The sequence below is a fragment of the Hemicordylus capensis genome, chromosome 8 (assembly GCF_027244095.1).
Source record: "Hemicordylus capensis ecotype Gifberg chromosome 8, rHemCap1.1.pri, whole genome shotgun sequence".
In the NCBI taxonomy this organism is placed as follows: domain Eukaryota; kingdom Metazoa; phylum Chordata; class Lepidosauria; order Squamata; family Cordylidae; genus Hemicordylus; species Hemicordylus capensis.
In genome coordinates this window covers 18,365,009-18,377,547 of record NC_069664.1, presented here as the reverse complement: position 1 = coordinate 18,377,547, position 12,539 = coordinate 18,365,009, and the positions used below count along the sequence as shown (strand labels likewise).

Sequence of the window (12,539 nt, the reverse complement as noted above, 5' to 3'; positions counted from 1 at the left end):
ATTATTATTGTGCAGTTTTTATGGTGTTATATTGTTTTAAATGTAAACTGCCTTGAAATTATTTTAATCAAAATTTAACAATAAATAAAATATAAATAAATAAACAAACGGCATACTGCAACCCACAGGTTGCCGAACTGGCGTTTGCAAAGTCACATGGGTAGAATCAGCAGGTCAGGGAAGGGTTAAAGCACCCCCCTCCCACCCACTGATTCTCTATTCCAAATGGTTCCCTCGGACCTGCATTAGTGTTAGAAGACAAGCAGGGTACTGTGAACTTTGTCTCATAATAGGCTTGTTTTCATGACCTGAACCGGACATGCTCCCAATTTCCGGCCGTGTGCTTGTGAATATTAAGGTAGGAGGAGGGAAGAATGACGGGGAGTGGGGGCAGCTGGGTAGGACAAGCACACCCTCCCAGATTCCGTCCTCACCTTTTTACCGAGATAGGAGGAAGAGCCATCCTACCAAGCTGCCGCCTCGCACACAATCACTCCCCCAACACCTCCTACCTTAATGTTTGCAAGCACACGACCGAAAATAGGGAGCATGCCCAGCTCTGCTACCCAGTCTGGGTGTTTCTCCTGCCCTGCTGGTGCTCATGCGAACACGCCTAATGCAAAGCTCCTCCCACAGAAAAAAAAAGCTGCTTTATCACAAGGGCAGGGTGACAAGAAAATACCTGCATTTCTTGGTAAATTTCCCCTTAACAGATGATTATGTAAGCACACCTTGACTCCTAAAATGGTTTTGCCCATCAGTGTGTTGGGAGCCTAGATTACCACCAGCACTGTGAAGCTCTACCTTTAGGAGTTTTCTCAAAAGGGAGAACAAAAAGGGTAACTAACTCTGTTGTAATGTATCTTTTCAAGATACATTATCAAGAGGGGTAAATTCAACTGTTCGCAGATTTATTTTACAAGGGAGATTTTGTTTTTTTAAAGAATATGGAATAGATTTGACAATATATTGTATACTATCGTTATTCCTAGATAAACGGACCCTTCACATAAATGTTCGAGAAATTAGGAAGCCACCGAGGAAGACCCAGAATCAAAACATGTCTGGTTTCTCCTAAAGAAGACCTAAAGATCTAAAGACCAACAATACTATATTTTGGGAACCTTTTCAAGAAACTTTATTGTTGCCAGTCATTTTGGGTTAAGCATTTGTGAATTAGATTACTGGATTTTATATTCCCAAGTATTTTGAAGAATATTTTGTAATTTCTTATCTATTATGATATATACCAACAGGTGTTTTTTTTAAAGATAATAAATACTAATTGTCTGTAGACAGATCCTTGATCTTTTTTGTTTGTTTTATCAGCCTAGATAGGAACATAGGCAGCTATTCTCAGACAATTGGTCCATCCAGCTCAGTACTATAGACTGGCTGGCAATAGTTCTCCAAGCTTTCAGACCTGAGTCTTTCCGAGTCCTACCTAGAGATGCAAAGGCTTGAACAGGTGTTCTGCCACTGAGCTACAGCTCTTCCACTAAACAGGGAAGGTACAAAAGGATACGAATGGCTTTTGGTCTGGTCAACACAGACACGTTTCATCACTTGATGACTGCATATGACTGCAGTCATCATGAAGTGATGACTGCACATCAGTTGATGATGCATAATTACCTTTTAAAATGTAGTCAGTTAGCAACGTAGGAACCTTTTCGTTGTCCTCCTTCATTGCAAAGAGAACTAGGGAAATAAGATGAAATAAAAGAGAATTAGTGTAGCATTCTGAAGAACTGCCCTCTCCCATATGAAACTGCCTGAGCATGGAGGTCATCAAGTGAAGCCCCCACCTTCAGAGGTTAAGTGAGTGGCTACCAGTTACAGGGCCTTCTCTGCAGTGGGACCCTGGTACAGAATGCCCTCCTTGCATATGAGAGCCAGTGTGGTGTAGTGGTTAGAGTGTTGGACTAAAACCAGGAAGACCTGAGTTCAAATCCCCATTCAGCCATGAAACTCACTGGGTGGCTCTGGGGCAGTCACGTATCTCTCAGCCTGACCTACCTCACAGGGTTGTTTTGAAGAGAAACATAACCATATATACTGTTCTGGGCTCCCTGGAGGATGAGCGGGATGTAAAAATGAAATGAAATGAAATATGTTGACCTAGTGCCTTTGTTAACATCTTTTACATGGCAAGGGAAACGATTTTCTTTTCTCAAGCTTTTAGCCACATTTAATCTTGATCGGTTTGTGGTTATCACGCTACTGTTCCTGGGGTGATTGGCTGCTGATTTCTAGTTTACTTGTATTTGTTTCAAAGGTGTTAGATTTACTTATTGGCTAGCTGTCTTTGTGATTTTACTGTATTCCTTGTTGTAAGCTGCCTTGCAAAACAGACAGGTAAGAATTAAATCAATCAAAGGAATAAGAACCACATGCCAGTTCGATTCAAGGTTGTAGGCCTTGATGCACTGATGGAGCTCCCCTGCTTACTCACTTCTTACTCAAAAAGATGCAGGGTGGTGTAGTGGTTAGAGTGCTGGACTAGGACCAGGGAGACCCGAGTTCAAATCCCCATTCAGCCATGATACTTGCTGGGTGACTCTGGGCCAGTCACTTCGCTCTCAGCCAAACCTACTTCATAATAGGTATAAATAAATAAATAAATCTCTTCTGCACACAGAGATTTCTCCTCCACTGAAGCAGATGGAGCAACCTTCATACACAGCAGCTCCAAGTGTATACCAAAGTATATGCGGGACACTGGATGAGAGAAGTGAAATTGCCTATCAGAATGCCACAATGACAGGAGCCCTATTCAAGCATTACAAATATGACAACATATATTTATATACCGCTTTTCAACAAAAGCTCCCAAAGCAGTTTACGTAGATATAAATGAATAAAAATAATGGCCCCCTGGCTCCAAAGGGCTCACAACCTAAAAGAGAAACACAAGACAGACACCAGCAACAGCCACTAGAAGGATGCTGTGCTGGGGATGGATAAGGCCAGTTGCTCTCCCTCTGCAGAATCACCACTCTTAAGAGGTGCCTTTTTGTTGTTAGCAGGGGCATTAGTTAGCATTATGTTCAACGCCCATATAGTGAGTGTACAGTGTACCAATCTGTACACAGGTACAGTGATTCACATGTTATGTTGAACACAGGTACAGCACTACAATTGCTATCTGTGCCATGCATTTGAGGACCTGTACCCAGGCTTATTTTTAACATGAATGCAGGTACAGTGATTCACACACAAACATCTACGAGTGTACAGATATCTGTACACTTGTACAACAGAATGTCTGAATAGGGCTAGGAGATGCTGCACTTGCCAGAATTCTGCAGTTTCTAGTTATTAAAGACACAGGAACCTCATGTCACACTGAATCTGGCAGTCCTATTGATAGATTAGGATGCTGGTTTAATTCAGTCTTGGTCAAAGTGGAGATTTTACTCCTTACCCTAACATGTGTACAAGCCTTTTGGAAAAAGACTTGTGAGGTGGGAAATCTCTGCAGAACGTGGGCGAGTAAAGCATACAAGTCAGTCACTGGTCACATTACCTCATGCTCTGTTGGTGGCAACTCAGATACCAAAGATTAAGGGGATGTATTTTGAGGGGTTGGCTGGTCTTTGAATGTTATTCAGGGACATTTCTTCCAGCTCAGTAAATGATCTCATCTAAATATATCTTATGTTTGCATCACAGTCTGATGCCGCTTTCCACACCAGTTAATTAGGCAAAAAACAAATTTATCCCTGGTAACCTCCCTGCCAAGGCTTTGCCTCTAGACACAAATTGTCACTTGCACAAAACTCTCTATGTGCACAAAACAGTCATTCATAGCACTTCACTCCTTTCAAGAGAATCAAGCCAGTGTTTGTTCCAGTTAGTTCAAAACACGGTTGCTATGGAGACTCAAAAGGAGACTGATGATTCTCCCAGAATGCACAAGGGCCTGTCACAACATCTCAACCTTTCAATTTTTATTCCTCGAATTATTCAGTCAGAGTTAGAGGCTAAATCCTCTGGCTGAAAGAACTTGGATGTTTATAAAATCACTTTGAAGCTACCAAGTGTCCTAGAACATGCTGGTTTTTTTTTAGGGCAGAAGCTTCTTGATGTTGATGCTAAGTGCCAGCAAAAAATAAATAAATGGAGGTGTAAGGATTTAATAATACATACCTGTGTCGTGTGAATTGAAAAAAGCCTGGCATCTCTCAACACAGTGCTATCCCTAAGAGAACCACCTCACATTTTGCCCTCTTCACACTTTATGATGAACGCACACAGAGGAACATAGGCAGCTGCCATATACATTGGTCAATCTAGCTCAGTATTATCTAAGCAGATTGGCAGCGGCTTCTCCAAGGTTGCAGGCAGGAGTCTCTGTCAGCTCTATCTTGGAGATGCTGCCAGGGAGGGAACATGGAACCTTCTGCAGGCAAGCCTGCAGAGTCTCTTCCCAGAGTGGCGGCTTCATCCCCTAAGAGAAATATCTTACAGTGCTCACATGTAGTCTCCCATTCAAATGCAACCAGGGTTGACCCTGCTTAGCAAAGGGGACAATTCATGCTTGCTACCACAAGACCAGAGGAAGAGAACTGGATCACACTCCCTGTATGTTGGCACATACAGAGCCAAACAAACTGTACATGCACAGACTTTAATAGCATGAACCCTGGACCAGGCAGCATCTTTGATGGGACATGAGCTCTTTCACAAGACACGATGAACATGGACAAGGAAGGGAGTGAGGGCATGCTCCTGCTCCTGCCCTCCATAAACATACCACATAATGTGTGAAGATGGCTTAAGAATTACTTCTCCGAATCTGGTGGGTGGATGCAGTTAAACCTGGCTCTATGCAGATAAGTAACGGCAAGCACATACCGCACTCATTCTCACAGCCCTAAACAGGGTTGGAGGAGAGCCCAACCAGGGAAGGGAAGCTGTGCATGCTCCCAATCGGTGGCCGTGTTTTTGCAAAGATACAATACAATGGATATTTATATGCTGCTTTTCAACAAGAGTTCCCAAAGTGGTTTACATAGATATACCGTAAATCAACCAATAAAATGGCTCCCTGTCCCCAAAGGGCTCACAGTCTTAAACGATACATAAGATAGACCAGCAACAGCCACTGGAGGGATGCTGTGCTGGGGATGGCTAGGGCCAAGATCAAGGTAGGAGGAAGAAAGCATGATTGTGAGAAAGCCAGGAGCTGGGTAGGACAGGTGCAGCCAGCCCACATTCTGTTTCCAGCATTTTATCAAAGGTGAACAAAAAGCCATCCTACCCTGCTCTGGCTCCCACATGATCACTCTCCCCTCCTCCTACCTTGATCTTTGCAAACACATGATCTCCGTTTGGGAGTGCTCATGCCTCTTCTACCCTGGCTGGCCAATCCTCTGACTCTGTTTAGGGTTGTGAAAACAGCTCTACTCTTAAAGCTTTGATACCAGAACATAATACTTAACACGAGAAAAAGAATGATGGTTTTCAAATCCTATAAAAGTCATCAGAAAGGAAAGAGAGAGATATCTATCTATTCATATCGGACATGAATTAATGAGTTTCAAGTCCAGGAAGGTACATGTGAGTTTGACATTAGGAAAAAGTTCTTAACTATAGCCTTATTCAAACACTATGCTGTATGTGCTTAGAAGTATCTGTAGAAATGCCACTGTTTGTGTGTGAATGATTGTATATGTGTTCATTTTCAAAACAAACTCCTCAAATGCAGGATACAAATGGGAGGTGTACTATTGTGCGTATGTTAAACATCATGCGTGAATAACCGCATGCATCTACAATTTGCACATGCATACACTGATTGAACATGCACTGAACATAATGTGTGAATAGGGCTTTTAAGCAGTTTAGTACTGGAACAAGCTGCTTGCAGAAATCATAGATCCCTCTTCCTTTTCCAAGCACTTGTGAAACAGACATGTTGGGGATGTTTTAGGTATAGGATATATGTGTAGTCTTGTTTTATTTTTCTGTTTATTTTAAATTGTACATTTTCCCTTTAAAAACAAACAAACCCAAATCCAAAACATTAAACTGGAATTGTAAACATACTTGTGCACACACAATGAAAATTTTCAAGCAGTAAACAGAAGCCAAGTGAGATCTTCATAATGGTAACTAAAACACCAAAATCCTAACATCTTTTAAATGTCTTCCTGAATAAAAATACTGTTGCTTTTTCCATAATGTTTAAGTGGATCTCTCTCTAGAGGGAGTTCCAAGAAGGTGGGGCACAGTCTTAACGAGGTGACCCACTGCATTCCTTCCAACTATGGAAATATTATTAAAAGTCACACGTTTCCAAGGGTCTTGCCTTATAGGCCCATTCACACATTATGTTCAACACTCGTACACCAAGTGTACAGTGTACACAGGTACAATCATTCACATGTTACGTTGAACTCAGGTACAGAAGTACACTTCCTATCTGTATCATGCATTTGAAGGGCCTGTATCCTGGTTCACTTTTTAAATGAGTCATTCACTCAAACATTCACACAATGAGTCATTCACACAGTCATTCACACAAACATATGTATAAGTACAGACATCTGTACAGTTGTACGGCATAATGTTTGGATCAGGCTTGTGTCTCTGTGGAAGTGCATACTCAATGCTGAACTTCCTCAACCTTCATTGTACTAGCTCATTTTTTTGGATCGATGTATTTAATCTTGTAGGCCTACTGCACAGCCGACCCCCAAGACCAATCCAGGTTGCCCATAAAGCAACCAAAATCTGCAAGAGGCAGGCAGAAGCCTATTAAAACTGAACATGCTCCTTCCCATTAGAGAAAGCTGTTCTGACACAGAGCCCCCAACATGTTCCTCTTACCCTCCCTGCTACATTTTCATTGCACGCATTCATTACACCAACACTCCCCATCCCGCCACCAAAAAATATCAGAAGCTGTTGCCGCCATCATGAGAAAGCTCAAGAGCCTGTTCATGTGCTGAGAGCTTAACCTGCAGAGAGCTTTCATAGACTCAAAGATATTTCAGCTAAGGGCCAACGTAGACAAAATGTTGGAAATCTGTGATCACACCTCCCAATTTTATTTTTTTATTTATTTACATTTCTTTTAAAATCAACTGCCAAGGGGAATTGGATGGGTACCACAGTCCTGGAGGATCCTTAAGTTAAGCCTTCCCTTCTCTAAACTGGAAAAGCAATCTAAATCTCACACATACAAACACACATCAAACTGTTATTTGCCCATTATGGAAAATGAATGTACATACCGAGGGATCAGCACAGCAGGGAATGGGGTACCCCCCACCCCACAAACTGCCTTGGTCCCTAGTACTGCAGTCTGATCCACTGGATATATGGGGATGTATGGGGAGAAGCCCATGGTGCTTTAAAAAGACACACTATCCAGTAACAGATCCCCAACATCTCAGATAGGCCCTTAAAACCTATCTGTTTGGCCTGGCTTTTCAGGGTTTTTAAATCGGTTTTAATATTTTAACCTGGTTTCAGGGTTTTTAATTACTCCGTTTAATTGTTGTTTTAAATGTTTTTTAAATTGTTAATTGTTGTTATATTGGTTTTTTAATTTTTGTTTCAGCTCTTTACTGTTTTAATGGTTTGTTTTAATTGTAAACTGCCCTGAGCCATTTTGGAAGGGCGGTATAAAAATCAAATAAATAAATAAGCAAACAAACTAGTATGGTCCTAAGAGGAGAGGGCCGATCCTGGAAGTTGTGTTTTAAACATGGCAGACTAGGCACTTACTGTTTGTAAGCATTTGTAGGTCGTCAACTGAAGGCGGTGCACCTTTCTTCTCATATGGAATAACTGTGTTCAAATACTGGAAAGGAATAATACCAGACATTATTACCCTCCCCGTTCCTTCGGAGATGAACAGAAATCAGAAGCAAGCACCATCATCTGCCCTCACTGCCAAAGACACAATTCACGCAACCATTGTTTTAACGTGCTGATGGCAACATAGAGGCTAGTCTCACGATGGGGGGAAACCAGGCTAAGGTAGCACAGCCCAGTTTTCCCCCCATCGTAAGAAACACTGGACTCATGGGCAAGCCTGGTGGTTGCCCGGCGGCTAGCCCACCTACCAACCCCTCCCTTTAAATGAGGTTAATGGAGCAACCTTGTTTAACCTCATTCTGTTAACCTCATTTAACCTCGTTTGTTTTGCTGATTGTATGCTGCTGCGGCACGCCTCCACGCTACGACGACCCCCGGCCAGGAGGCTACAAAAAGGGCACCAGGACAGAATGGGTGAAGCCATTTGAGGAAGCAGGAAACCTTTAGATGGTTGAGGATGATGGAGCCCAGTCAGACTCCCAAACCCAAATATAACCTGGTTGGAGGGTGGGGGAATTTTGCAGGGGAGAACCAGCAGGTATGAGAAGAGACACGCCCCACTTCCTGCCTCTCAGTCCTCCCCTGCAGATGGCCCTGCTCCTAAACTCATATTAGCCAACAGGCACGTTTAGGAAAACTGTGTTTGCCATTAGAACCTGTAATTCTGCTATCAGATATATTATTCACCTGCTTATCAGTTGCTGAGTTTCCAAATGTCTGCCGGATACCAGTCTGCAGGATATTGGAGATTCCTTCCATGCTGAACCGCTACACAAAAGAGAAAACGAACATTCAGTGTAAATGTTGTGTGATGCACACTGGGGCAAAATAACCTTACTTCACACATATATGGATTGGGTCTGAATCGGCGGTGACTAACTAGGAAAGAGAACTTGGAGTTGTGGTGGATAGTTTAATGAAAACGTCACTCTGTGTGGCATCTGGAGGGGGAAGGCAAATGCCATGCTAGGGATTACAGTCATGCCTTGCTAACTGTGGGTTTTAAGTATCCATGACTGGGAAATTGTGGCAGGTCTCACCAACCGCAACCTGAGTATCCGTGGTTTGGAGAGATATGGGGGCAATTTGAGGGGTGGGTGGGGTGGTTTTTGGGGTTTTTTTGGCAATTTTTGTGATTTTGGGGGGTCAGGGGGATTTTTTCTATTTTAAAACTGTATTTTTTGGTCTTTTCCTGACCCCAATTGCCCTAACCCCCTGTTTCCAATGTATTTCTATTGCTTTCCAACCGCGAATTCACCAACTGCGAGGTTTTCCCAGAACGGAATGCTCACGGTTGGTGAGGGATGGCTGTACTAAGAATTAGGAAAGGAATTGAAAGTAAAACTGCCAGTACTGCAAAGCCTTTAGACCAGGGGTTCTCAACTCTGGGTCCCAGATATTGTGGGAATACAACTCCCAGTATCCCCAGCTGGGGGGGGCAGGGGAGGGGAGTCCAGCCTTTGGCCACTGTGGCTGCAAATGACGGGAATTGTAGACCAATCATCTTTATTTTATTATTATTATTATTATTATTATTATTATTATTATTATTATTATTATTATTATTATTGATAATACAAACATTTACATACAGCTTCAAAAAATAACTCAATACATAGAAAAATAAATAAGGCAGTTCCTTGTCCCAAAGAGGCTCACAATCTATCTAGGAAGAAATAAAAGCTAAACACCAGCAACAACCACTGGAGGGATGCTGTGCTTGGATAGGGACAGCTGCTCTCCCGCTGCAAAATATAAGAGAGGTGCCTCTTGGCCAAACGGCAGGGGACCCAAGTTTAAGAATCCCTGCCTCTGCAAAGATGAACCTGGCCAGGAGGCAGAGCCAATTCTACACTGTGTGAATCTTGTAAAATATATAGCAATCAGATGATGGTAGTTAAATATATATATTTCATTTTGGAATTTCACAGAGCCACCACTCCTACCCACCAACCATTTTTATGTCGCTTTCTGCTAAAAGAATACAACATGGCACTCTGAAAGAGCATTTGACTGGAAAGAATGTGAAGTCTTCACTTCCAGAGCAAGCCCAATTCTCTACTTTTGTTCCATGTAATAGAACACTGTGATTCCTCCTCGCCCACCTTGAGAGGCATTTGGGTTGCCCTTTCTATCCGGCTGCCTTGTAAGCTCAGCCCTTTCTCTTTCCTCCTCCTCTTCATCAGCTCTCTGTGCTCTTTCTGTTTGTTCTGCACTTCCATCAGCACCGTGATGAAAGAGTTCTTCACCTCCTTCTCAAACTCCAGCTCATCCCGACGGGCCAGCTGCTGCACCAGTTCTTCCGAGTACTCACGGATTGCGCCTTCTACCCGATCCAGTAGTTCTGAAAGCTCCAAGACGGTCATATGCCCCAAGCCTTTGGAGAATGGGAAGAGGTAAACGTACAAATTAGCATGTCAGCTGGGCAAGCAATACTGGCAGAAACTGTTGCAAGGGGGTGTGTGTGCTTTGTAATCTCACAAAGTGTTGCAAAAATGCAGTGTAATATATGTGAAGTATTATTAATTTGATTAAAGAAATCTTAGTCAATTAACTGTAGGAGTTTTAGTCAATTGATCGATCTTTTAAGTTTGCATATACACTATTGAATGAATGAATGAATGAATGAATGAATAACTTTATAATTATCAATGATCAGACGCATATACAGGATTTGCATTTGAGAAAAGAATTGCTCCAAAGAATCATCATTATTAAGAAAATCTTACTTTAGCTTAAGATGATGTGTGTATGTGTTGCATAATCTTATCAAAGGCATTCCACCTTCTCTTACACAGGAGAGAATACCTCTTCTAAGATGGTGCTTCTCATCTGCATTTTACAAGCAAAGTTGTATCATTTATTGAAAAAATTAAATCTGTTGCCTGATTAATCAGGGCCATGTTTCTAATCAATCAGACACATTTTAATGCAACAGATCAGACCATAACCTTATGCATACCCACCTGAGAAGTAACCTACTTCTAAGTAAACTTGCATAGGATTGGGTGGTAGCAAAACCATTGCAGCATTCATTATTTGACACTTGATGTTTTGGATTTTCTGGTATCACACCAAGGTTTAGGAAGTGTGATATTTTGAAGTCAATTTTGCTCCAGTTAGACTAAAACTAAGGCCGAGTTCAAACCACAAGTTTGTGGTTGAATAATGGCAATGATTGCACAGTATATCTTGCTTATTTGGATAAGCACTAAACACAATACTTCATTGTTTGAAACAAATTGAATTAGCCCAGTAATTTTTAAAATATGCATGTTGCAAAAGCGTCAGAAGCATGCTATGTGAAGAAGCACAAGATAATTAAGATGCAGACAGAGATCTAGTGCATCAGGTAGGAAAGCTCAGATTTCTTCCCTTTTCTCTGGAAATGCCATACTTTGTTCACTCACTCACTCCAGAATGTTCTAGTTGATGTGTTTGTCGGATCATTGCAGTTCAGTTTTTTGCATTTTCAAATCTTATTTCTGGCTGGGTGTTGTTTTTTTTTGGGGGGGGGCGCAGTACCAGTATAACACCAGTATATCCAGTGTAGACAGGCAAGGCATATTGAGGCTTGTAAGGCTTCTTATGCCTTTAAGTTAATCACTTCCTCTTTATAGATCTTGCCCACTGAAGACCCTTCCTGTTGACCATAGCTGGGGATGAGTGATAACAAAAGTATGCCCATGAACATCCTTAAGGCTAGCCCAGAATTGCAAAGATCCCAGCCACCGGAGGCTTTTCCAGATCTGAAGGTTACTTCACACGTTATGTTTTTAGCATGCACACACAATCTAATGGTTAATCTAAACCTTTAATAGATCAAGGGGAGAAGTGCATGTTTTGAAAGACATGGTATTACAATACTGAATTTAATAAAGAGAGTCGTAAAGACGGACGGATTTATTGTGGCATGAGCTTTTGTAGTAGAGAGCCCACTTCGTGATCAAACACATGAAATGTTATCCACGCTTGACAGAAGAAAGAGAGAGAGAGCGAGAGAGAGAGAAATATTGGCAGATATATCTGCATGGGTATCGAGAATAAAATTGTGAGAAATGGGGTCAAAAGGCTACAAAATGCAAATGTATAGTTTGTGATATTCTGTGTAAATGTATACAAGATGAACACAGTGATCATTAACATATTACTCCTATATTAAAAGAGCTACACTGGCTACCAATATGTTTTTGTGGAAAGGACAAGGTGCTGGTTATAACCTATAAAGCCCTAAACAGCTTATGCCCTGGGTATTTAAGAAAACATCTTGTTCGCCAGGGCGCTTTCCAGATTAGACCCTGCGATGGGGTCACATTGGATCTCGGAAGTGTGCTTTCACACTTCCTGTGTTCTGACACCACAGTCCCTATGCAGACAGCAGGGTTCACATTGCCAATACCTTGTCCCAAACTGATTCGCTGCGATATAGAGCTAGGATGTTGTATAAGGGATGGGCCTTCTCTGTTGCTGCCCCGAGACTCTGGAGCATTCTTCCTTATGTGACGAGAGCCTCCCCATCTGTGACAACTTTTTAAAAGTCCTTAAAGACTTACTTTTTCACCCAAGCCTTTGAATTTAATTGTGGTTTTTAAACTGTTTTAAGGGATAGGGTATTAACTTGTGTTTTAACCTGTTTTATGTTGTTGTAAGCGACCCAGAGATGGGGCAGCATACAAATTTGATAAATAGAATAAAATAAATAAATA

At 41.8% G+C, this 12,539-nt stretch overlaps 1 protein-coding gene across 7 annotated transcripts in view; it reads right to left on the bottom strand.

Annotated features, from left to right (window-relative positions):
* Nucleotides 1-12,539, bottom strand: part of FEZ1 (fasciculation and elongation protein zeta 1) — a 58,251-nt gene that overhangs the window by 5,632 nt on the left and 40,080 nt on the right. For all 7 annotated transcript variants that reach the window (XM_053269115.1, XM_053269113.1, XM_053269114.1 and 4 more), the window contains 4 exons: nt 9,939-10,210; nt 8,521-8,601; nt 7,741-7,816; nt 1,636-1,701 (listed from right to left, as the gene is read on the bottom strand). In XM_053269115.1, the coding sequence (XP_053125090.1) occupies nt 1,636-1,701; nt 7,741-7,816; nt 8,521-8,601; nt 9,939-10,210 (495 nt within the window). The remainder of the gene's footprint in view (nt 1-1,635; nt 1,702-7,740; nt 7,817-8,520; nt 8,602-9,938; nt 10,211-12,539) is intronic.